Source organism: Pelodiscus sinensis, chromosome 3 (genome assembly GCF_052426305.1).
Source record: "Pelodiscus sinensis isolate ZL-2025 chromosome 3, ASM5242630v1, whole genome shotgun sequence".
In the NCBI taxonomy this organism is placed as follows: Eukaryota; Metazoa; Chordata; order Testudines; family Trionychidae; genus Pelodiscus; species Pelodiscus sinensis.
Window position 1 is genome coordinate 160,180,356 of NC_143054.1, and position 26,842 is coordinate 160,207,197.

A 26,842-nucleotide genomic window follows, 5' to 3' on the forward strand; every position below is an offset into this window, starting at 1 on the left:
GGCTGCACAAATGCTAGCTTATAGGGGACACTGCTCTTGAGGAACATTTTCTATGTATTCTAGAGTAAATATTCCTGAAACACACACCAGAAGACTGATCCTCCTGCACGTCATCTGAAGAGGCCTTTAATGCTATTCTGATGGATAGTGGTATACCTATTGCCATGGGGAGCCAATGTAACATCTCATTGTTTCATGTCTATCAGAAATCATGCTTCCAGGTATTATTTATATTTTCTGGCATTAAATAGTCATGACTCACTGCATACCTACATGGTTTGTTAGTCTCTAAGGTGCTGCAAGACTATTTGTTGTTTTTTAAGTTTTTCCAGTTACAGACTAACGTGGCTACCCCTCCGAAGCTTGCATACCCCTGGATATCTATAGCAATTAAGGACAGAAAGGTGTGAGATCTCACACTCCTAACTCTCTGCTACTAAAAAGCAGAATCGTGTGGTCCAACTTGTGCTCTCTCACGAGGCTATCCCCTATGAATGTCCCTCTGTTTAGAAAAATAGTCAGCTGACGAGCATTTCTGGAAAGAGAATGTGACCTTCTGTGCAGCCACAGGACTGCTCAGTTGTTTTTAAAGTTACAGACTAACATGACTTCCCGCCAGAGACCTTTTAAACATCAAAAGCTCCAGACCACCGCAAAATCTCCTAAACTGCGGGTGGGTCAGACGCTCCCAGATGAGAGGGGCAAGAGCCCTCAACGGGGCTAAAGCAGGAGCACAAAGAGCCCGGACTCTGGGGCAGAACCTGCTCGGGCAAGCCAATGAGCTTCTCCAAGGCCCCGGAGAGCGATCGATCGCTCCCTCGCTCTGTACGACCCAGACGTGAGCCGGGGAAACAGGGAACTCCGCTCACGCCTCCTTCCCATTGGTTGGTTCTCCCGGCCCCTGCTCTTCATTGGAGGAGAAGCATCTGGTTGGGCGGACACGGGTTATGGCCGACAGCCGACTGGGCCAATCAGAAACCCCGCTAATTCTAGGCCGGCGTTCGGAAATGAAACGCGGCGGAGCCAATGGGAGTGGAGCACAGCGGGGCCGGGCTGGGTTCGGCGGACTTGTGTGGGGCCGCTGCAGATGCGGCGGGGGGAGAGCGCTGCGCCGAGCCGAGCCGAGCCGAGCCGGGTAAGGCTGCCCCGGGCTGCGGGAGTATCTGCGGCCCGAGCTCCCCTTGCACCGGATTACTGGTCCCGGGTTCTCGGTTCCTGCTGGCATCGCCCCGCCACCCCCTTCTCCTGCGCTGCCGGAACCTTTGCTGGGCCGGGGCCGGGCCGCAGGCGGGTAGGTGCCTGGAAGCTCGGAGTCGTGTCCAGCTCTGGCGGAGGCCACGGAGTCCCCTGCTGAGGGGCGCTCGCGAGTGACCCCGGCCCAGCGTGTCCACCTCCCGCCTCGTAGCCGGGCTGTAGAATTGGGCTCAGTTCGCGAAGCACTTTCCCAGTGTCTGTCCCTGGCTCCTTGTCCTGCGTGCACGCTGGCAACGTGAAATCTCTGCCTTGGCAGGAAGTATGTGAACGTGCATAATGCTTAATCCCCGGGCATATCTGGTCTTCAAAGCAGAATCGGAAGGTCCTTACCTCTGTTTTGTAACGGTACCTTTGGCTAAAGCTGAAACAACGTAAATATTTTATTCTAGTCCTTATAATATTAGTTGAGACCTGAAACCACCCATGAATTAAACTAAACTAGTCAGTTTCATGCTGGTGTTAGTTTTATTTTCTGTTTCTGATGTCCTCGTCTTGGGCTATGGGTGTTTGGCTTGAGAAGACTGCACGACAGCTACAGACACATTGTTTTAGAGGACTTTTTTTTGAAAACGTGGCAGCTAAATAGTTTTTGCACAGACTTGTTCTTCTATATTTAGAATCTAAAATGAACTAATGCTAACATTGTTGCTCTCTGAATATTCCCTTTTTTATGAACTACTGCCATATCATATTATTACATACAGGTCTGTGCTTTAAATTGCAGTGATCCTAGGGTGTTAACAGGTTGATCTTCTAATACTTATAAATCAAGTACTTGACACTTCTTTTCCTATTTTTTAAAGCACAATTCACTTGAGAATCTCCAAGCACTCCATGGATATCTAGCTCCACATCTCTCCTGTAAGGAAGGTGAGCATTTGACTCTATTGTCTAAATAAGGCAGAATGCAACTTTTTAGAATCCGGTAGAAGCAATAGCAGTATTGGAGAAACTGAGTGCATGGGAAAGGGGTGTGAATGTTCTTATTTGTCCCCATTTTGGGTCTGCTTAACAACAACCAAGGGATATATTCTCTTAAGGAAGATAATGCATAAAGGAAACAGGACTTTTTCTGGCTTTGCGTGGAATCAGTCATCCCGGAGTAGAGCCATTGTGGCGCGTGTTCCCAGTGGAGGCCACGTTCAAAGGATCCCACCTGTGTTGATCACGGCATAAACCCAAACCACACTGTGGGCAGTAAAGAAACAGGCAGTGGGCCGCATACTGCGTAGCCCTGCAATATACCATTAAAGCAGAACTTCATAAGAAAGGGAAGGAGAAATGGGTAGAACAATGTGGCTTAATCTGATTTTATTAGCATGGTTGGAGATTGTCTTAAAATCACTTTGTCACATCTCTGCATTTTTATTCCTCTTTCAAAGAGATGCCATCAAGCTTTTTTTAAAAACATGATTTAAAATACAAAAGTCCTTCTGTATTGTGTTGCTAACCCCCAACATTACTGAAACTGCCATGCCCTGAAGTTAGTGGAAGTGGAAGAAGATTTGAGACTGTAACAGTCACTTCTGCTACTTGTTTCACTTCTGCACTTGGCACAGCTTGGCCTGTGAAAACAGACTATTTGGTGACCCTTTCTGGGTCCTGTACTGCAGCACTACATTGTATTTTTCAGTATGCAAATACTGCAGGGGAAAGGTTACACTCAATTGACTTTCACTATTGTGTGTATTATGGGGATGAGGGGGGCATGCTCGACAATACTTACGCTGTGTAAAACCTAAATTGGGGCCAAGCCCCTAGAGACTGGTCTTTAACTCTTACCTTGGTTCTCCAGCACATGCAGAAGCTGTGTGGAACCATCTCCGCTACTCTGGCCAGACCTATTACAGTCTAGCTGCGTGTGTTATCTAGCTTGTTCTCACTTCACTGATTCAGAAGAATTTAGTGCCTCAATGACTGCATATACATCACAAGCCTGACTTCCTCTTTAAAGACTCAACTTCATGTATTTCATAACTTGCCTAGTCTTTTAGAAGCTTGGTCCTAAATTTTCAAGAAACGTGAATGCACATGTTCCCTCTCGCTCTCTGGCTACGTCTAGACTGCAGGCTTCTTTCGGAAGAAGCTTTTCCGGAAATGATCTTCTGAAAAAACTTCTACCAAAAGAGTGTTCACACTGCCAAAGTGCATCGAAAAAGCCATCTGCTTTTTCAAAAGATAGCATCCACACTGCATGTATGCTCTCTTGTATTTAAGCTGTGATTACTATGGACAGAGTGGCCACCAGGGCATCTGTGCTTTTTCCTCTTTATTCTTCTTCCGAAAGAACCCATCCACACATGCCTTTTTCCAAAAGAGCTCTTTCAGAAAAAGGCTTCTTCCTCATAGAAAGAGGTTTACCAGTGTCAGAAAAACCCCTCTGTTCTTTTGTTGTTTGGTTTGTTTGTTTTTTAAATAAATCAATTGCAGTGTGGATGTAAGTAAAGTTGTGGGGTTTTTTGTTTTTTGGAAAAATAACCATTTTCCCGAAAAAACTCTGTTGCGTCTGTCTGGGTGCTTATCAGGCACTTATTAGCAGGTGACTTGCACATGCAAGAGGGACAGGCACAAAAGTGAATGTAATCTTTTGAGACCTTGGGTTGTCAGGTTTTATTCTGCTGAGCTAGAACATAGCCCAAGACTGAGTGTTTCTACCATCTCTTCCACCGCCGAACTGTGTTGCTTTTATTGACAATACAGAAATTGCACTGATAAGGCAAGAGGGGGGAGTTGTTTTCTTAAAAGAATATCTCACTTAGGAGATAGATTTTCTTTCTGAGATCTCCTCTTTGGGAGGAAGAGACAAAATGAGTAAAGATCAAGAGTAGTTGGGGGGAGGAGGGGAAGGAATTTAATTATTCCTCCTAAAGCTAAACATAGCGGCTATGTCTACACTGCAGGTTTCTTGCGCACGAACAGCTGTTTTTGCGCAAAAACTTGCAGAGCATCTACGCTGCACGCGTGTTCTTGTGAAAGTAAAATTACAGTAAAGTGTCGGAACAGAGGGCTTCTTGCTCAAGAGTTATTCCTCTTCTCATGAGGAATAAGCCCTCTTGCGCAAGAGCTCTTGCGCAAGAAGGCAGTGTGGATGGGGCAACAAGGGTTTCTTGCACAAGAAACCCCTCTGGCTAAAATGACCATCGGATCTTTCTTGCACAAGAGACCGCCTACGCTGCCATGGATGCTCTTGCGCAAAAGCACATGGCAGTGTGGACACGTTCTTGTGCAAGACCTTTTGCACAAGAGTTCTAGCGCAAAACAGTTTTTGCACAAGAAGCCTGCAGTGTAGACATAGCCAGTGAGAAGAAAGAGAAATCTCCCAGTTATCTATCAGACTAACAAGTCAGAAACTCCTGAGGATGTCCTGCTGTTTAGCCGTGGCCAAGTCACTGAGCTTCTCTGTACTTCCACTTCAGGTTTGAAAGGGAAATAGCCATCTCTTAGGCCATGTTGGGCTTTCTTTGTCATGATTCTTGGCTTAAATGCTCCATTGATGTCACAGGGAATCATATGCTTACAGCTTTTAAATGAATCTGCACAAAGGGGTGGGTTTTTGCCTTCACCAAGAGTAGCCTGAAAACCAAAAGTGGCCAGATTCAGTTGACTACCTCTCTAAGCTGAACAGCAAAACGTTAAGTCCTGGATCGAGCTGCCCTAAATATGCTGTAGCCTCTTTTATAAAGATGGGGAGGAGAAATAGGTACATTGTTAGGGTTGACTGAAATCATGGCATCCTTGGCTCAGGCAGGCTAGCAAGGGCAGTGCCCCCAGTCTCTCCACTGGATGAAAACAAAGTTGTTCCTCTTGACTCTTCACCATGCTACTGTTTTTATTTCTGAATAGCAGTATATGGAATCAGGCCAGCACCATAAGATCTGCACCATTAAACTCCAAGCTGTTGCCCTTTCAAGTGTCTTGTTCTTCCTCTGTGAAACAATGCATCTGGGACCGTGTTGGCTAACTTGCAGTGAGAGAGCATTCCTCTTTCAGGAAACCAGTTTTCTTATCGTGCTTGGCAGGGGAGGGGAATAATTCCCTAGGAAATCCAGAAGGCTGCTATGAACTTACATTTTGTGACAGACCGCTGCCTGCCTGAAGCCTCACAAGCAAAACCCCTCCGACATCCCAGCAATATCTGTGCCCCAGATGGCCCTTGGCTTCATACACTAGTGGTGGGTCTTAGAACCCAATCCCACCTACCCCGAACAAGTTCTGTCCGGTTCCAAGAAACCAGCCACAGATCCCTGGTCAATTTACCCTCTGGATCTTACCCACAAATCACGCTGAGCCAATCCTTTAGCATCTAACATCTAAAGGTTTATTATTACAATAAAGAAAACCATGAGAGTAAGGTTGTTAAAGGATAGTACATTACATGCATCGAATCTCCCAGTTCTTGATGCAGGCTCTAGCAGAGATGTTACAGTTGCTGGCTCAAAAGTCCTTGTTGCACATCCTAGGATCAGGATGGGTCCACAGTTCTTCCTGGCTCTTCGATCCCTGAACTGCTGCGTCGGGGATGAAGTGCTGAGCTGAGTACCAAGATGGAGTCGACCACGTGGCCTATTTATCCCTCCTTCCTGGTCACCTGGCCAGCAGCCTATCCCTGTGTTCCCTGCTGGCAGCCCTCAGGTGTCAGCCCTCATTCTTTAGATGTGTCCTTGGCCTGTTGAGTGCCATTGTCCCACAGGGCCTCGCTAATTAGCATGTCCATAGGCCGGGCTCTGCTCAATGCTCTACCACATGCAGAGAAATATTCAGTATCCATACAGATTACAGATTCCTAACTGCACACACAGACATTATACAATCACATGACTAGCGTACATAGGATTAGCAGACAGTAAGCTTCTATTCAACACCCCTCATGGCCCCCTTTTATACCATTTTGGGGCCAACACCCCCACCTATGGGTGCAGCAGTGATCTGGCTGCTTTCCTCAAATTCAGTAACGTGACACATTTGAATAGATTGGCCTGACTCCAGCTCAAGTTCTTAGTGACCAAAAATTTACTACCATGTGGCTGCTGCTTGTTGGTCTGGCCTGTGGGTGTTGAATTCAGGCTGCTTGCTAGCAGACAAATGAGCACTTCACGACCGGCTCTCCACAGAGGTGACCCTTTGTTTGGACCATGGAAAACGAACTGCTTTCTAACCCTTAGAAGGCTTCCTCCTGTCTCAAAGTCGAGGTACTGTGGAGAGGCGAGAACAGATGCAGCAGCTCTGCTCACTGTGGCCCAAAAGAGGACTTGCCTTTTACTACAGCACTGAATTCCACTTCCCCTACCCAACTGGTTAGAAGAAAAAGCCCACTATCTAGTTGCGTCTAGAGCATGATGCATTTTAGTGTGCTAGTTTATCATGGTGCAGTAAGATGGAAAATCCCAACACCTACTGGGTCATCCCCATTGCAATGGTTTCCAACTTGGTATCTGTTGCTTTTGGTTTGTGTCATGGCTTTAATGTTTTCTCTCTCTCCTCTCACTGTGTTTGCTTCTAGGAGCTGTATGAGAGACTCATGATGATCACGTTCATGAATAGCTCAGACAGTGAAGAGGAAGCCTGCAATGAGAGAACATCACTGATGTCAGCAGAGAGCCCTCCCGTATCCTCCTACCAGGATGGCCTGCAAGCACCAGAAGCATCAGAAACACCAGCACACAGGGTAGGTCTGTATTGCACTGAGAAAGGAAGGAAGTGTGACATGATGCCATTGCTGCTCTACTGAACAGATCGCACAATGCCCTCCAGCTACTCGGTCCTAGGGTCAGTCTATCCTTGTTTCACAGGTACGGCAGCACTTTGTATGTTTCTTAAATAACAGCAATAGCGCTCATTGTCACTTTCCCATAATAGTCTTTTCTTTCCCTGTCTCTTCATGCCCCTCCTTTCCTAGTTGCTAGAGTTTTGGGTTGTAAGCATGATCCAATCCACATGACTTTTTTCCGAGAGATGTTCTCTCTGGCCCTTTAATTAAACAACAAGGAAGCTTAAACTAACTGCCTGATCTACTCTCCAGAACTTCCTTAGTACCAAGCAAACAAAACATGTTAAATTGGAGCTTTATCCAAGTAATAGAGAAGCAACCGTTAATGGAAGGACAGGATTGCTGATAGAACAGATTCAGATGGCTAGGCACCTGACCTTTCAGCTAGAATTTCTTTCAATTGCAGTTTTGTGTGCACTACTCTCCTCGGCCCAGTTTAAATATCTGCAGACACTTCTTCTTTAGATAAAAATAATTTTCCAGGTCATAGCATGTTTGACACAGATGGTGTTGGCATTCCTAGTGGTAGGGCTTACACGTTCACTTCCACATAATTGGTGCCTTCTGCTATTTTATGGGGTACTTCTGTATATCACCAGGAAAAAAAATTAGTGAATGCTCTGCATAGAAAATAGAGGGTCTTATGCATACTCTATAACCTGTCTTTACAGAAGAGCCATACTGGTGGCAGTCGTAGCCCTAGTGATGATGTTGATGGAGGTAATTCTGAGTCAGGACTTCCAGTGAGAGACATCCCTCTGGACAATGAGGAAGAGGAACTGACGCTGAAATATGGAGCAAAGCATGTGATCATGCTGTTTGTGCCTGTCACGCTGTGTATGATTGTTGTCGTTGCCACCATAAAATCAGTGCGCTTCTACACGGAGAAAAATGGGCAGTTGTAAGTAGGTTCCTAAAGGCAAGAGATGACAGCCCCACACACATGCTGCATTATAAGCACATTCTGTTTCTGTGTACACAGAGATGAATGTACCACAAACCTTGCACAGTGGGAACCTTTTCCCACTCAGATAAAAACTAATTCTATAAACAGGCAAAGGCTATTTTCTTGACTTACACTAAATATATGAAGTTCAGCTGACAGGAATGAACTAGTGTACCTGCTATAAAATCAAAGTCAGAAAAGGGCACTGATGTAGGGGTAGTCATTTGGCTAAGCCTTAAAGTGATTTGACTCTGGGTACCTCAGAGTCGTCTGAAGTTGCTTTTCATTGCATAGAAACTCGAGCTGGATTCTCTGTCTTTTGAGCCACCAGCTGACAGCAAATGGGATGTAGTACACTCATTTGGGTTGATGGAAAGAGTGTCTTATTGCTCAGTGGTCTCTGTGGCTTTTAAAGACTCCTGTTCATAGGCACAGAGAAAGTTCTATCCATCCCTCCTTGGCCAGGATCGTGACAGAGGACATTCTTGGGGCTTTAACAGAGGAAGGTTTTGTAAGGTGATAAACAGGGGACTAGTATGTCCCTGGAACGTAGCTCAAGGAGACAAAATGTTAGGATGTATGAAAAATGGAAGCATTAATGCTGTCTTTAATCTTCTCACAAAAAATGTACAGCACAAATAGAAGGGTCCAGAGATAAGCAACGGAAAAAACTAGTGGCCTGAAGATATCTACATGAGCACAAAGAATGAAAAGTCTTTTAAAATAAAGCAGCTGAAGTTAATGGTTTCTTCCTTATTTGTGGTCCATACGGTTTTCTGCAGCGCACACTCTATAGGAATTAGCACTGGGATCTTTGCCATCATGAGTCCTACACAGACGTGGGAGGACAAAGTTTATCACAGTGGCTACATAATAGGCTAAGGGAGGGCTAGCTCAGTAGTTTGAGCATTAGCGTGCTAAGCTCAGGGTTGTGAATTCAGCCCTTGAAGGGGCCATTTAGGGATCTGGGGAAAATCTGTCAGGGATGGTACCTGGTCCTGCCATAGGTGCAGGGGATTAGACAGAAGAACCTCTCAAAGTCCCTTTCAATTCCATGAGAGAGGCATATCTCCATATATTATTTTGGGGGATGGGGTAGCTCAGTGGTTTGAGTATTGGCCTGCTGAACCCAGGGTTATGAGTTCAGCCCTTGAGGGGCCCATTTAGGATTCTTGGGCAAATCTGTTAGGGATGGTACTTGGTCCTACCATGGGCACAGGGGACTGGACTCAATGACCTCACAAGGTCTCTTCTAGTTCTATGAGATAGACATATCTCCATATATTTATTTATTCCTGTCTGCTACGATGTGTCTCTTTTCTCTGCAGGATCTACACCCCTTTTAGTGAAGATACGCCTTCTGTGGGCCAGCGTCTTCTGAACTCTGTGCTGAACACCATCATAATGATCAGTGTTATCATCGTAATGACAGTGTTCCTAGTTGTGCTGTATAAATATCGTTGTTACAAGGTAAGAGATTTATGCAGGATGACATACAAGTCCTATAGTAATCAGCGGAAGCACCACAAACTAGTTTGGAGAGGGTTTATGTGTTGGTGAGAGACATGTAGGCATTGTATTACTTCTTCTAAATTTTACACATAATAGGAATCGCCTTGTAAAGTAGCCATTTCCAGCAGTTATAGACTTTATAACTCTTCGCAGCCAGTTGGCATTCAGAGATAACTAACCTGCTGCTGGTCTCTCTCTTGCTCCTTTTTTTTTAAACTGTTGGGAACTCATAGATAGGTTTTTTTTAGAGAGTAAAACCAAAACCACACAGGCCCCATCTCCTTCTCTTGTGTGTGACAAACTAAAACTCAAACAGCTGTTGCATAAAGTTCTACACTGAAAAGAAACCACATGGTTTTTTTGGTCTTTATTTCTTTTAGTTGGCTTTTTAAGTATGGTCACTCACGTACTTAAATTTGAGCAAAAATACACTTCACATATAACAGCTGTACAAGTGCTGTCTAGCACTAGGTTAACCTAAGTTTTTATTAAATAAAACTTGTGGATTTCCTCCCCAATCAACTCTCTCCCCTCCCCCTCCCCCCAATCCCTAGGCTATCTCTTCCTGTAAGTTAAAAGTCTGTGACTTTGTGCTGTTGTTTCCATTTTGGCTTGTATCCTGTAGCTTTGCATGAAGAGATGACAGAATTTAATTTCTTTCCTGACTGATATTAGCAAACAAAGATGTCTTGGTATATCTACACCAGGGATACTCAACTTTGGAAGCCCCGGAGGCCACAGTGATACTCTCAGTACATGCCGAGGGCTGTAACTTAAGTGTGGTTGCATATACATGCAAATATATATGCAAATAGCTTCTTTCACACTGACAGGCATGAATACAAAGCCCTTCCCACAATGCCCCAGTGCTTCCAGCACCACCACCTTGGAGGTTAGAAATACCGACACCCTGTACTAGTCTTTGAGCCAGCCCGTGTGCTTGTGTCTTTCAATGCTAACCCTGCTTGGGAGATGCCTCGCCGTTGTATAATATGTTCCCAGTGGAGGCCATGTTCAAAGGATCCTACCCACAGGCCGTGCGTTGAGCCCTGCATAAACCCAAATCCACCGCAGGTCAAAAACGCATGTTGAGTAGACCTGATCTACTCTATCCCATCAGTTTCCTGTTCTTCAACAGTGTAATACCAGCTTTCTGAGGAAGTAGGTAGTTCCTGGCTGTGAGGATTGGTTTGGAGTTGTCTGTGGTGAGTGTGGTAGGGCAAGAAGAGGAGAGTAGTTAGAGGAAAAACCAATTAATTTCTTGTCATGTTGTGTGAAGTGGCAGCAGGCTGCCCAGGAAGAGATGTGAGATTTCTTCTATGAGGTGGAGAGACTAGAAATTGAGATGTAAACTTGAACATACTAGTAGCTGAATGTCTTTACAGAGAAAGAAGAAAAAGGTGATCAAGAACAGAACCCTGGGGGGGATACCAACGGGCTACGGGGGGAGAAGGGGAACTTACTAAGTGGTCAGATGTAGAGACAGAAGGACAATCCTGAGGACAACTGAGAGAGTCCAAGGAGGAAGGGATCAGCTGTGAAAGCAGAAGATAAATTTAGCAGGATAATTGCAGTTAATGGCAGCCCTCTCTCGCTTTGAGGAGCCAGCCATTGGTAAGTTGAGCCAGGAACGTTTGTGTGTGGAAAGGTTGGAAGTCAGAGTGCAGTGGATTCAAAAGGGAACTGGAGGAGAGGAAACCAAAGCAGCAGGCTGCAGGTAGCATGCTCAAGGAGCTTGGAAAGAAAGATCGGGAAAATGGGGGTGGGGGTGGTAACTAGCTACCCTTCTCAATGGAGTGCATGTGTGCTAAGGGGAAGACCTGTCAGTCTGGCAACCTGTGGAGGTCCCTGACAACACTGCTGCATGCAACACTACACCATGGAGAAGAAGCCATCCAGCCATGTCAGATTCTCTCTTGTCTTTCCATTGAACAGTTTATCCACGGTTGGCTGATTCTTTCATCACTGATGCTGCTTTTCCTTTTCACCTACATCTATCTAGGGTAAGCACAAACATTCTGCTTGTACTATAGTAATTCATGACACCCTTGTGTTTTCAGCAGGCAGTAAAACTGGTACCAAAGAAAAAATACTGGTCTCTCCCTCATCTCTCTTCAAAGACTGAAGAGTAGCTGTAGAGAAGCTGCCTGTTACTCAGACTTTGTTGTCTTTACAAAATGCACTATGGTTCATCAACTAGCACACTTCTAAAATATTGTCAGGCAAACTAAGACTTGGTGGATGGTAAAAAACCTATGGTTGCTTCATCTTTGCCTTTTTAAAAATGGCAAATTACGTACCCTCACCCAAAAAGCTCCACGTTTGGGCTCCTGAAGTTTGCCACTTGAATAGTGAGCTCTACACTGAACAGCCCATTTTGAGTAGTGGCACCTGAAAAGCTGGGCCTAAGTGAGCTTTTTTTGAGGGTGCAGGAGTGGAGTGCTGTGACTTGAAACAATATGCATTATTTTACACTTGCCACACCTCAGCCAATCTATTCCCCTTAACTTCAGTGCTGGGTCACACCTCACATCTAGCTTGCTAATGGGATTAATTTTTTTTAATTTGGTTTTGAAAATTGTACCTTGGACAGGGTGCTTCTCCTTTGCTATCTCTGCTAAATGCTGTCCACCCCACTGCCTCTTATTTTCTGCTCAGTTTGGAAATGCTGCTCACCTGACTGAGCATTCCAATCATTGGTGTCACTCGCTGTCAACCCCAAAGTGTAAGGCAATGCAATATTTTTGTGCTATGTAGTGCCCTCCTGTACTTCCCGCCATAAAACTATGGAGAACTGGGAGCTGTCATTGACAGCAATGCTGGTGGGCAATTAGTGATGGGGAAATAATGATGGCATTTTTTGCTGTGGGTGAGAGCAATGAGTTTGTGGAGCTGCTACTGCTTCCAGCGAGGCCTTGTGATTGCTGCATATGTCAGTCCAGTACAACAGCGTGGCCACTGTGGAGTCTGATGCTGGGAATGGGGCGGCTCACCTTACAGATCTGTCACAGCCCTTCTCTTGGGCAAGTGGAATATTTTTAATTCGGGACCCACTTCATCTTAGTCGGCCTGGAGGTCTAACTATTTGACTAGTGCTGCGAAGGCATCTTGCTTGTCCGTTGGATATCGTTTGGCTAAATCACCTTTGGTTTGTTTTGCAGCGAAGTGCTGAAGACCTACAATGTGGCCATGGATTACCCCACCTTGTTCTTTGTCATCTGGAATTTTGGAGCCGTTGGGATGATCTGTATCCACTGGAAGGGTCCGCTGCAGCTCCAGCAGGCCTATCTCATTATGATTAGTGCGCTGATGGCATTGGTTTTCATTAAATATCTGCCTGAATGGTCAGCGTGGGTCATTCTAGGAGCCATTTCCATTTATGGTAGGGGTTGAATGTGACTGTTATAATGTCTGTCTTTAAAGTGCAGAACTTATGGAGAAGGAAAGACTGAATGTATTGGATTGGTGTGGGAAGTTGGTTTTACCCAGTCATAACCTGGAAGTAGTGCAAAGCTCTTTGGCTCCTTACTGGGAAAGTGTATTTTTTTGGCATCACATACAGAAGTACGGCTTTACTGGCAACTCTGGGGGAAACTTATCAGCTGACATTCTAAATAGTTGGGAGTTTTCCAGGGATAAGCTGGCATCCAGGAATGAAAAGTACAAATGCATGAGCTCTATAAATGACAAAATAATAAGAGTCTTGAAACAATGGATGTTGAAACGTATTTTATTAATGTGCACTCTGATTCTGTACACCTTCAGTGTGATACAGTCTCATTTTAAGGAAATGAGGGTCTATTTTAGTGCATTAATATTAGCCAGTACACTAAAAAAAATCTTTTAACGTTTGAACTGGAAGGCTGTGTTTCAGCAAAGGAAGGAGTCTTCAGACAGACTAATTATGAGATGGTGTTGCGGTAATTTTACCAACTGTACATCATGATAGGGACAGTGGTATTCAAGAATGACAATAGGTGGGCACCAAGCACAGAGGACAGTTACACCCCAGAAAGATCTCAGGTGAGCACCAAGCACCCCAGCTCTGGGGAGCAGCTGCCAGCTGGGCCACATGGTGCCCCCCTCACCCACAACTGATGGGTGGGCTGCTCCCCTTCCCCAGGAGCCCTGGGATGCAGCTGCTCCCACCCCTGCTCTGATTTTTTGCCCCCTCCCCCCAACCTCATGCCCTGAGCCTTCCATGCTTCCCGACACCCTGCTCCAACTTCTGCAGCCACATGCCCCACACTCCCAGAATATCTTTAGATGCCATTTTGACGGGAGATGGGGAAGAATTGCCCATGAGATTTGAAATGTACAGAGCATGTGGCTTGAGATCAGAGTCTGACCCTTTTTTCTTCACAGATCTGATAGCTGTTCTGTGTCCCAAAGGACCATTGAGAATGCTGGTAGAAACTGCACAGGAGAGAAATGAACCAATATTTCCTGCATTAATATATTCATGTGAGTGATCTTTTCCAGATTTAAATGCTAATATTTTAACTGGATGTATATCAGCTCCAAGCTTATGTCCATACTGTACCAATGAGCAGCATTTTCCTTAGCTCCTAGCTCACAGAATTGCCAGAGTATTTATCCTGGAACAAACACTTGTATATTGTCCAAACTAGTATTTATAAAGGTGGTCAACTAACTAAAACTACAATAAGGTCACAAACTGTAGTCTAGACATGCCATTAGAAATTCAGTTGTTTAAATGCTGATTTACCAGTTTTTGTCACTTTAACATTGGCATGCATGTTGTGTGGGTTACAGTCAACATCTTTCAAGCTGTGAATCAGCCTATTGTGGCCTTAAACACTAGGGCTGTGTCTACACTGGCATCCCTTCCGGAAAAGGGATGCTAATGTAGCACTTTGGAATAGGCAAATCCGCGGGGGATTTAAATATCCTCTGCGGTATTTGCATTAACATGGCTGCCGCTTTTTTCCGGCTTGGAGATAAGCTGGAGAAAAGCGCCAGTCTAGACGTGAAAGTAGGAATAAGAGATCCTCCGGAAAAGGCTTTATTTTCCGGAGAATCACGTCTAGACTGGCGCTTTTCTCCAGCTTATCTCCAAGCCGGAAAAAAGCGGCAGCCATGTTAATGCAAATACCGCAGGGGATATTTAAATCCCCCGCGGATTTGCCTATTCCAAAGTGCTACATTAGCATCCCTTTTCCGGAAGGGATGCCAGTGTAGACACAGCCAAGTAGTAAGTCTGCGAAGTCAAGCACTGCTAGGGTATGTCTACACTACCACCGTAGTTTGAACTAGGGTGGTTAATGTAGGCAACCGAAGTTGCAAATGAAGCCTGGGATTTGAATTTCCCGGGCTTCATTTGCATCTTGCCAGGTGCCACCATTTTTAAAGCCCCGCTAGTTCGGACTCCGTGACCGTGGCTACACGCGGCATGGACTAGGTAGTTCGGATTAGGCTTCCTATTCCGAACTACCGGTACACCTCGTTCCACGAGGTGTGTATTAGCAGGTGACCACTGCACACAAATTAAACCCATTTATGCCTATGTTGATTCCTGCATACAACTCCAAACGGGCATTATTAAAGAGTATAGTCTTATAAGGGCTATTACAGGACATTAGCTGCTACAGTAGTGTCTGGCCTGCACTGCTCAGATGTTGCACTGAGATGACTGCACCCTGCCAAAGAAACCTATGTACAATAGTCCTGATGGCAGATTACTCTGTAGAGCATATAGGCTGGCTGTAGGAGCCCTTTCTAGCCTGTATAGATAAATGGCCACTCTTATCACACTGCTGTGTGTGGGCACTTTTCTGTAGGGCAATAAGCAAGATGTCAAACATCTGTCACAGGGCTGGTTCTCCTCTCCTTCTCCCTCCAGGGCGGGGATTGCAGGTGCAGTGTATGATTTGGGGTTGGTTTTTTTTGTATTGCTGCTTGTTACACATTTTCACTATCAATCAGTAACTTTTTATTGAGGCAGCATTTTCCCCTGCTCCCACCCCCCATTTAAAAAAATATATTATTCAGGAAAGGCACAAGTACTTCTAAGAGCTTGGGACCTCAGATGTTTAATGTCTTCATTAAGCTGTGAGACCATTAAATCCATATAGGAAGATGGGCGGGAGTGCAGGTGTTCTTTACCTCTTCTTAGTCTACCCAGTTTTCCTCGCCTGACAAATCTCTTACCTCCAGAAGTGACACATTTGTGGTGATAAATCCCTAAGTAGGAGGCTTGTGGAGAAAGCAGTAATGCTATGGCTACTACCACAGTAACATTGCTGCAGAGGTTATATGAATAGCGCTGAGTACATGATAAACCTTTCTCTTAGATACAGGATACTCAGTGTGGCGGATGGGAATTGACATAGGCTAATATAGCTGCTCTTTTAATGAACCCTTTTCCTGGCTCATCCCAGAGCCATAGAGTGATTGGAGAGGATTCCCCTGGATGTTGTGCTTTTTAGCAAGGTTTCCATTAAGCTGAGGGAGGGAGAAAGGGCTCTGGAGAAAGTGTGACTCTCAGCACAGCTACTAGATCATGAACATCTTTCGCTGTAGAAGAAAAAAAAACGCAGTAAACTGTAACTCAACACAAAGTTTATTTTGCCTCACACCCATGTGTCCATTGTAAGACTGAAGTCTATGGATGCTTCCAAGCCATAACTGAACCTTGAACGGAAGAGCAGTCTTTATCTGTCTGCCTTGGCTCTCTCAATGCTTCCAGGAAAGGAACCAGAGCCCTAGCATACATCTTGAGTAAATCTCTGCCTCTCTTCTGATTTCAAAAGGGCCCCATGCCGTCCTTGCACTAGGGGATCAACTCAAAAGTTAAATCCCAAACCTTCCTCTGGCTGCCCTTGGGTATTGTCACTGACCTCCCAAGAGACTTCCAACATCCTCCTCAAAAAAACAAGAGGTAATTTAAAAAAACAGAAAAATCCCTTTCCATTATAGGTAAGTGGAAAAGAAAGAATGTAACACAGAATGCTACAGAAAACCTACCATTAACTCTCCCCTTAATAGCACTTTTCCCTGGGCCCCCCCTTTCCTTTAGCAGATGAAGTGGCTACAAATGAGGAAGACGATGACTTGGAAAGGTAAGGTTCCAAGAGCCATAGAAAACAAAATGGCTTCATTAGATGCAGTAACTTGTTACATCAGTACTGCCATGTGTAATATACTGCGTTGCCTCCTCTCCTCCCCCTTCCACCTTGCAAAGTAAATAAGGGAATGGGACTATACTATTTTAGAGATAATCTAAGGTGTGGGTTTTGAGTGTGTTTCCCCAGGAAGATGTTTGCTTGTGTAAAATTCAGGATGAAAGTAGAATCACTGAAATATTCTCTAGCTGAACAGTCAGTGACCTGCAATTGTCTACACACATTCTTTCTTTTCTTTACAGCTGCTATGGTGTGGACAGTAGGAATGGCAAAGCCAGACCCAGCATCAACGGGCTGTAGTCAGCAGACATGGGATTCAGGTTTGTTTGTTTCATTCTTGATGGAGGATAATGTCCTATAGTTACAGTGTCTTTGGTTTTCAAATTGCAAATCTGTGATCTAATAAATGCAGGCCCCTTCTTAATTAAACTTGTGCATGTTTTGTCATTTGTCATGTTGCATACTAGGCAGGATTATAGTGAAACCTGAAAGATTTGGGTTTTTTTCCCTCAAGTCCTTACCTAGCTTGTCAATACAAGTTTACAGAATGCTGTAGGTAGGTCTGGAATTAAGATTTCATTGCTTTGTATAAAAGCATTTTTAATATGTCTTCAAGTGCAGTTAGTAAAACCCCAATTATCTAAATGCTTAGGGCACTTCTGGGTTTTTCACATAATTGGGGTTGATAATTAAAGTTTATATTATAACTTGTCTTAACACAAAACTGCATGTCTTAAAAAGGAATTAGCCAAACCTGACTTGTGATGTAGTATCTTGGGGAGTGAGTTGCTTTTACTATAAATGGCTGTCCCATTAAATGGCTGTCCCATTAAATCACTAAAAATATCTGCTTCTGTTGCACTTCAGAAACTAGTAGTAGCTCTCTTAACAGAGTATTTAATTTTTTTAAAGGGGTGAGGACAGAACAAATGAGCCTTCAGGCTCAATATGTTCAGAATAAACCAAGCATAACTACCGGTATGTTAGTCAATGTACTAAGTATAGAGCAGCAATCATGCCTTGGCATAGACTAGAAGCCAACTGTCTGGTGACGGGTAATACTAACATTTTAGTCTGCTTGCCTGTATTTGCAACTATGTTTTTAACTGTAATTGGGGGAGAGATCTCAAAGTTCCTGTTGTATTGCATGCAGAGGAATGTGTTGAAGCCATTTTACTTCAACAAGGCAGTATTTTGACAGGCTATTTTAAAAAAGGGTTAGATGCTGCATAAAAAATGCAGCAAGTGCCTTTTCATTAGTGCTGTAGAGAAGATGACAGATTCCATCAACTTCATTGCTAGATCAGTCTAGATGCCATTCTGAAAAGACTTGTGTTGAGTTCGGTGGGTGTTGGCTTGGACACCATCACTCTAAAGACAAGAAAGGTGCTCTATTCTGTCTGAAGATTAGTGCAGCTCTCAAATGCTAACAAATTGCCAAAGGGGACCATGGTATGATGGCATTGTTACTATTTCAGATAACATTCTAGATATGTACTCTTAACAAACTTATTTAGAATCTATATTTGATCCACTCCTAATGAAAACTACTGCTGTACACAGGCTTTGGCCACATGTTCTTTTGGTTTGGTATAGGTTCCATAAAAGGTGTTGACCTTATGTTTCTAAAAATATTTGATTAACGTAGATAGTGTTATTTTTGTCTCCTTCTTTGGTGTGTGGCTTGGTGTCTTGTTTTTGTGGGAACCCAGCTGAAGATGTGAGAGAGAACCATGACAATCCTACATACGTGGATTCTGAAATCTCTGAGGCCAGGAGTCCAGCTCCGATCCATCCAACAGCGTCCTTATTAGAGGAGCTGGAAGAGGAGGAAAGTAAGGCAAATCAGACTTGACAGTGTGCTTTTTAAATGGCATTCCTACCCTAGACTGTAAGGGTCAAATTCTCCCACTCCTCATGTTGGGAGCACTTTGCTTTCTGAGCCATTCCACTGAAATGAATGGGACAATCTAAAAAGTAAGATATGACTGTGAGTAAGAAGGATATCAAACTGACTACTAGGATTCTCATGCTGCAGTATCTATTCTAAGTATGCTTAGAACAGGAGGCTCTGTTTCCTAAGGTCTTCACACACTGTTTGGGTTTTTGGTACTAATTTAATGATATCCATTCAGAAACTGATGCAGCTGTGTTGCTTTCTAAATGGATATAGTTGTCGGGGGAACCCCATAGGGTGGATGCAGCTATAGTTGGTATAAAGGCATTTAAAGTCAGGTAATCCTAAACTATGCTGATATAAGCACTCTTATCCTAGTTCGATTGCCTATGCTAGGCAGTTGGAACCATTTTGACTAGATCTGTGTCTAATTCGCTATAGTTAAACTAGTACCAAATCTTATGCAGAGCAGCCTTTACTAGGCAAATGTTTCCTACTGAATGGTGCCCACTGAGTTTGAGAAATTGTCCTATTGTAATGCTGAAGCTCGTAGAGTAGGTTTGCAGAGGGTGGGAGAGGAGCTTCTTTCCAGTTAATGAAATCTTCCAACCAGCCCTAATTATGGTAGAAGAAATGTTCAGAAGTTTTGTGCATCTTATAGAGGGAAGTCTGTTCACTTCTGTCAAGTGAATAAGTAGGCTGCCTATAGAAGGAGGATCCAAATAACTGTGCCATGGAAAACTAATGTCCGCATGGTAGTCTGTAGCAGTAGTCAAGAGTGGAAACTTTGATCAGTTGCATTAGAGGAGGGAGAACCAGGGAAAATAAAGAAACAGGAGCATTGATTTGAATTTTTCACTTCAACAGGGGGTGTCAAGCTAGGCCTTGGAGACTTCATATTTTACAGTGTGCTTGTAGGGAAAGCAGCTGCTACTGCTAGTGGAGACTGGAATACAACACTGGCCTGTTTTGTAGCCATTCTTATAGTAAGTAAAACTGTAAAAATTCCTTTTTGTTTGTGGTATTGTAATATTGATGGATATATAAGTAACTGGTCTCTGTTAAATGTTGCATAGTAAGTGGAGAAACCCCCTGTGAATATAGCCACTGTACTATATCAAAGAATACTAGGAATGGAAGGGACCTTGAGAGGTCATCGAGTCCAGTCCCCTGCCCTCATCGCAGGACCAAACACTGTCTAAACCATCCCTGATAGACATTTATCTAACCTACTCTTAAATATCTCCAGAGATGGGGATTCCACAACCTCCCTGGGCAATTTATTCCAGTGTTTGACCATCGTGACAGTTAGGAACTTCTTCCTAATGGCCAACCTAAACCTCCCTTGTTGCAGTTTAAGCCCATTGCTTCTTGTTCTATCCTCAGAGGCCAAGATGAACAAGTTTTCTCCCTCCTCCTTATGACACCTTTTTAGATACCTGAAATCAGCTATCATGTCCCCCTTCAGTCTTCTCTTTTCTAAACTAAACAAACCCAATTCTTTGAGCCTTCCTTCATAGGTCATGTTCTCTTGACCTTTAATCATTCTTGTTGCTCTTCTCTGGACCCTCTCCAGTTTCTCCACATCTTTCTTGAAATGCGGTGCCCCGAACTGGACATAATATTCCAACTGAGGCCTAACCAGCTCAGAATAGAGCGGAAGAATGACTTCTCTTGTCTTGCTCTCAACACACCTGTTAATGCATCCCAGAATCATGTTTGCTTTTTTGCAACAGCATCACACTGCTGACTTATATTCAGCTTGTGGTCCACTATAACCCCTAGATCCCTTTCTGCCGTACTCCTTCCTAGACAGTCGCTTCCCATTCTGTATGTGTGAAACTGATTGTTCCTTCCTAAGTGGAGCACTTTACATTTGTCTTTATTAAACTTCATCCTATTTACCTAAGACCATTTCTCTAATTTGTTCAGATCATTTTGAATTATGACCCTATCCTCCAGAGCAGTCGCAACCCCTCCCAGCTTGGTATCATCTGCAAACTTAATAAGTGTACTTTCTATGCCAATATCTAAATTGTTGATGAAGCTATCAAACAGAGCCAGTCCCAAAACAGATCCCTGCGTATGTATGGGTGATCAGCATGGGCACTCTGATATCTCTGGGACAAGCAGGTGATCCACTCTGAACTGTACTTCTGGGACAAAAAAATCCTTAAGGAACAAATAAGGGCTAGTCTAACTAGAAGCACTACAGCAGTGCAGCTGAGCCTCTGTAGCATGTCTGGAGATTTTTCTAAGATAGGAGAGAGCTCTCCCATCCTCCTAAATACTTCATCTCTGTGAAAGGCAATAGCTATGTTGGCATGAGAAATTCTTCCACTGAGGTAGTGCTGTCTACACCCAGCACTTACGTGGGTGTAGTTTTATATTGCTCAAGGGGTGTGGTTATTCACACCCCTGAGCACCATAAATTATACTGAAATAAGTGGTAGTGTAGACAAGCCCTAAGGTCCATAGAGCTCAGGGATAGTGGAACAAGTTTCTGGGGAAAGCCGATAGAATTGTACTGCTGATTACTCTTGCTTCAGTGAACAGAGATCAAGGACTCTTGTCACTATTAAGAGTTAGTTGCTGGGCTTGATTGGCAAGTGCAGATAAAAAAAAAATCTGCCTCTCGATGACAGGAGCTGCCTCACAAGGATAGAAGAGGTTTGTACACCTCTTTTGTGTTGGTAACCCTAACAAATTGATGAACTTGATCAAAAACCCTCATCAGTTTCTGGCTATCAGCCTCCAACATGTCTGTTGCTTCACAGTCTAACTCCTCTGAAACAGTCCTCCTCATTGTGAAAAAACTACCATATTGTCACGGTCATACCATCATCATGCAAGGAGCTTAGCACCTTGCGAATCAGATCTCCACAGCTACATGCTCTGCTCTTGTCACTGCTGAGTCGGTAGGGTGGCGATTTTGATGCTCAGCATGCACCTTTAATTAAAATTTTGACAAATGTTATAAATCTGGTGGTCAAAAGAAGCAGTTAATCATAGTGCACTGAACATAAATGGAGTATATGCTAGGCTTGCTAAACAGAGCTTTCAAAACCTCACGTATAGGGAAGAAGACTTAGTCATCTAATCCATCCTCTGGGCTGGTCTGTTCCCTATAGCAGATGCTCTCCAGAGTCTGGGACTATCTGTATTGCACCATTTTCCCTAAAATTTGCTTGTGTGCTGGTTTCATCTTGTTTCTCAGACTTTCTAGCCCCAGAACTATCTGTGGTGGTGTTGTGCTCAGCCATCCTTATACTGATCTTAGCAGCACATGCAGAAAGAAATTGTGCCCACTGAAGGGGGATGTGGGATCCCACCGAAGGGTGATGTGGGTGCCATCCTTACTGTATGTTTGTCCAAAGACTGTAGAGGGCTATACATACAGAAGTGGAAGGGATATGGGCGTACATGTGAGTGTAGTGGGCCTTATATTGCCACTTGTCTTAGATAATATCAGTGCTTTAAATGGCTGAGCACTTTCTTATAGCTGAAGCCCTCGAGAACTCCCTAGCAATTTAAATCTAAATTCTGCAACAGCGCTTTCCTGGCTTCTGTAGCAATTAAGCATGCCATGCTGGGACTTGTGCATCCATTTTTAATACTAAAAATAGCATTGTTTATAATACATACCTAATGACCTCAATACAGGAGTCCCAGTGTGGCAGTCTCTTCTCATTTTCTAATATGCTTTGCCGGTGGGGCACACAACTACGTTGCAGAAGTCATTGGGGAAAACTAAGGGCTTTGGCATCTGGATGGTGGTGAGGGGACACTTTGGGCTGGGTTTCAGAGTGAATGCCACATAAGGATAGATGGGGCAGTTCAAACCACTTTGTGGTAATTGTTTCATGCTGTCTGTGGGTCAGGAAGAAAAGTGAATCAATTACAGGTTGAACCTCCCTAGTTCAACACCCTCTGAACCTGACTGGTGCCAAACCAGAGAATTTGACAATCCACGAGAGGTCAATATGGTTATAGCAGTATTACAAGCACTTTCACTGCTTATGGGGCTCTTAGAATACATTTAGGGGTAAATTACAGCTAAAGAACAGCACAGAGCACAGAGAGCCAGGACTGGTGCCTGTGTTTAAAAAAACAAACAAAACAAAAAAAACTATATGGGAAACTTGGCCAAACACATGACAAATGGACATCCAGCTAACTAAAAGCATTCTGCACCATGGAAAGTGCTGGACTAGAGAGGTTCAACCTGTACTCCCCCTTCCCCCCCCCCCCCCAGCTTTCTTCACAACCATGATGGTTAAAACCCAATTTTTGTCACTCTCTAGCTTTCCCAGCTTGGGCTTGCTACAGAACAGGTGATCCAACTAGCGGACCAAATTTGGTGATGTATCCTGGTCATCTGCCACCTGAGGCACACTGTGCATATGATCAGTGTACAAAATAAAAGCTTGGCTTCTGGGCTGCATTTATCTAGCCAGGGATTGACTTGTGTGCTAGCTTGTGGCACTGGTTGCTGAAGCATGTAGTAGTATCTCCATTCAGCTAGTTTCCATTCAAAATTTAAAGCTTCTTCTAAGCTCTATTTCATTTACTTGATGTGAAGTATCAAACTTGGGGAGGCAATGGAAATTTCACTTGTCCCATCGCTATATAGTAAGGTGAAATTGTCCTTGCATAGGAGCAAACATCAGCCAAAGAGCTTGCCAGGTGAGAAGGCAGATTGGGAGCTTTTTTTCACTTAGACACCACTCACATCACTGTGCTTATTGCCGTTTTGAAGTACTTAGATATGAAAAGAGCTATATAAACAAGGATTGTGGAGACTGTGGCTTAGTGCCAGGTTTTCCTCAGATAAACAGGCTAAGTATGAAGTTTTGTCTTAAAAGATTTTTGTTTATAAAAACTAGTACAAATCTATTGTCTTCACTCTCCTCTGGAAAAATGTATTGCTAGTCTCAGTGTCTTGTTTTACATGTCTGGAGGAGTTTAGTTGTGTTTTAGGGGTTACCAAATGAATTTAAGAGGCAGCACGTAAGTACATCTTTGGAACTCCTTGTCATAGGATGTTGTGAAGGCCCAGACTGTAACAAGGTTCAAAGAAGAGGTAGATACATTTATGGAGAGTAGGTCCATCAATGCTTATTGGTCAGGATGGGTACAAACAGTGTCCCTAGCCCCTGTTTGTCAGAAGCTGGAAGAGGGCTACAGGGGATGGATCACTGGATAGATGTGTGTTCTGTTCATTTCCTCTGGAGCACTTGGCATTGGCCACTGTTAGAAGACAGGACACTGGGCTAGATGGACCTTTGGTCTGACCCAACATGGCCGTTCTTATGTACTTAGGTACATAGCTGGCTTTTTGTGGGAGGTGGGGAGGGAAAGAATTTCTTTGATGGTAAGAGATCCCTGCAGGGGGGAAAAGTGCAACCACTGAATATCTGGCTTGAATTAGATTCTAATTTGCCTTAATATCTAGGGATCTTGATTGCCTGTGTCTATTAATGACTAGCCATTGGATGTTCCCCAGAGTTAAAGGGAAACCTAACATCTTTCACTGGTGAGAATCTTTTAAAGAAAATAATTCAGACAACTGTATTATGTGTCAAGGAAACAGTACCCAGATGTGCATGTGCATGCCTTTCCCCTCTCTAAAAATCTCCCAAAACTATTGCTTTGGCTCTGATAAAGACACTCCAATTAAAACTGAGATCTTGGTCTGCTCTGCAGCTACCAATACCAATAGTGTTTACGCCAAAGGAAGTCGGAGGGAACCAGGATTTTTGTATTATGGGTTTTTTCCATAGACCTTGACAACTGGAAAGATGTTAAAAATAGATTTATGCTAATCCTTGTATGGAAAATTAAGCTTGTGTTTGTAGCTAACTAACTTAGACACTTATCTGTAACTGATCAGTAAATGCCACATAAAGGTGTAGAATGAAGATTAGAAATAATAGGCAAATTAACCATTCAGTGGTAGCTGTGTCTTAACAAAGACATGGGTGCCTCTTGCTTATACTGCCTTCCTGGCTCAGAGCTTGTGATCTAAATTGCTGAGGTGGCCCATAGGTCCTCAAACTATGGATCAAAATGTAGGCTGCCATTATGTGTGAAATTAGGGTCTACAGTCTATCCCCTCTAGCCCATGCAGAGTTCCCTTTTGAGCAGTACAGTGTATAACGTTCATGTACTGTGATGCCCATGACAAAAGCATTTATGGGTCTCTAGTATGTGTAATGTCTTCTTTTGTATTTGTTCCCTTCTCTGTTAGGGTTTATGTCTGACTCTTTTATTGCTAGCTGTGTTCAAGAAAGCATTGCCTGCTCTTCCCATCTCCATCACCTTTGGCTTGATATTCTACTTCTCAACAGACAACCTGGTGAGACCTTTCATGGACACCCTGGCATCTCATCAGTTGTATATTTAAAGGTGAAGAAAAACAATTTGGAAGGTTATGGGTTGTTTTTTTTAAAGCCTTGCTATGAAGTATGGCATTTTAAACAAGGAAGTTGTATAGTTTTACACTTAGTGCCATATATTTTCAAGAGAACTTTTTAAAGTCTATCATGGGATACTTAGTAAAATCTAGTGGCTGACATCTCATGCTTTTTCAAGGGAGTTAGGTACCCATTTCCTGTTGAAATTCACTGGAAGTTGGCTATCTAAGTCACTTGGGTTCCTTTGAAAACCTAGCTTTGGCATTGGTGTTTGAGCAGTACCTGAATGTACTCAAGCTAAACATCACCTGTTGCAAAAGGAGAGAGCCTGTATGTAGTACAGGCTGACAGATGAAGAACCTTACATGTACATTTTGGGAGTTAGGACCTATGGTTATGCTTTAACCTGGAATTGCAGAGGGCTGATTTGTACTATGTAAGACTTTGCACAGCACTTTGAAAGTGACATGCTAACTCTAATTGAAAGTAAGTCACAGAATCCTCATTGAACAAGAGAGGTGACCAGTAAACTAATGTAACTGGCTGGCTGTGAACATTAGACCAGGAGACTGTTAGGATGTTCCAACACTTTGGGCCTAATTGTGGAGGGCTCACTGAAATTCGGATCTGGCCCTTTGTCTTAAAAAAGTTGCTTAGTATTATCCTAATGTGATGTAGCAAGTGAAGTTTTTCTTTCTAACAAGATGCCCTCAGATGGATCTAAAAGCATGAGTCTCTGACTAACCTAGAAGCTCAGAAGCTGTGTACAAACTCATTAGCCCCTAAGTGGATCATACTGGAAGTGTGAGTTACAGTTTCCTATGCTTTCCTGGCAGTTAAAGTGCTAGGAAACATCTTTGTTCACTATTACAAACCTCAGATGACCAAAAAGATTGGAAATATGACAGAACTTCTATTGAACCAGTTTAACTAACTTATTCTTGGCCTGATTCTTGTGTGTAATATAATCTTTATAGGGAGAACTGTTACCTCTCCTTTGTAAAGAGATTGTTTTACGCTAATCTAGGCTTGACTTATCTATTTTTTGGTATTGTTTAAATACTTTTTGAGACAAGATTAGAAAGACCATATAAATATTTATTGTAAGAGTGACTATTTTGGAAATACATTGCTACTGTTTGTGATTTTTTTTTTTTTAAGATACAATCATATTTTATCTGCTATCTGTTATTCTAAATAAGGCATGGCAGAAATTGAAAATAATTGCAAGGGTAATGTAACCCCATAAAACCACAATACTTATTGCCAGCTAACATCACATGTTTGGGAGCTTCTTGTTAGATATGTTAACCATTCTCTCTTTTTTCAGTGTGTTCTTTTTCTTCCCAAAGTTCATTTTTAAGAAATGGAACACCTTTGATTTAGCTCATGTCAGGTAAATAAACAAGCTCTTATTTTTCTTTGACCATTAATCACCGTGCAAAATATACCATTGTGAAATACTTGTGTCAACAAATGTGGTCATATCAGCAACAGTAAAAAATTAATGTCTGCAAATATTCTCTTTAGGAGAGGCACTGACTTCTGTATTTTTAAATTTGTTTTTCCAATAGACATATTAAATCTAACCTCCTTTGATATTTAAAAGATGCTTATTTAATATATTAATAAAAATTAATTCATAGTTTAAAAAACAATTTTTAGTTTGGATGTTTGTATGGATTGTATGCATCTCAGGTTGGTCAAATGTACTCAGTTCTGTTTTTTGTTGAGTCTATTTCACTGTCATTTTCTCACTACTATGTTTAGGTTAAAATGCAGCAGCAGAGGAGTTAATTGTTATAAAAGCTGTGTCTATGGGAATCGGAAAAGAATTAGCATATTTCAGTTTGGTTTTAAGATTTGTGTAATTTTTTAAATAAAATCTCTACATTTTGGGCCAGA

The 26,842-nt window shown here is 43.2% G+C and overlaps 1 protein-coding gene across 9 annotated transcripts; it reads left to right on the forward strand.

Annotated features, from left to right (window-relative positions):
* The first annotated feature begins 1,014 nt into the window (after positions 1 to 1,014).
* PSEN2 (presenilin 2) lies at positions 1,015 to 26,842 on the forward strand. Of its 9 annotated transcripts, none has more exons than XR_016349266.1 (13): positions 1,017 to 1,135; positions 2,058 to 2,124; positions 6,755 to 6,919; positions 7,693 to 7,922; positions 9,296 to 9,437; positions 11,415 to 11,482; positions 12,641 to 12,861; positions 13,845 to 13,943; positions 16,867 to 16,944; positions 18,337 to 18,459; positions 19,389 to 19,507; positions 24,800 to 24,929; positions 26,268 to 26,842. XR_016349266.1 is itself a non-coding variant. In XM_089777475.1 (13 exons), exons 3-12 carry the CDS (start codon positions 6,773 to 6,775, stop codon positions 24,925 to 24,927), a joined length of 1,383 nt encoding a protein of 460 aa, XP_089633601.1. In that variant the 5' UTR covers positions 1,022 to 1,135; positions 2,058 to 2,124; positions 6,755 to 6,772; the 3' UTR covers positions 24,928 to 24,929; positions 26,268 to 26,842. The 9 variants fall into 9 exon arrangements, 8 of the variants coding, with proteins under 8 accessions (XP_089633602.1, XP_075781428.2, XP_089633603.1 ...); XM_089777475.1 differs by having other exon boundaries at positions 1,022 to 1,135; positions 24,772 to 24,929; XM_089777476.1 differs by lacking the exon at positions 19,389 to 19,507 and having other exon boundaries at positions 1,015 to 1,135; positions 24,772 to 24,929.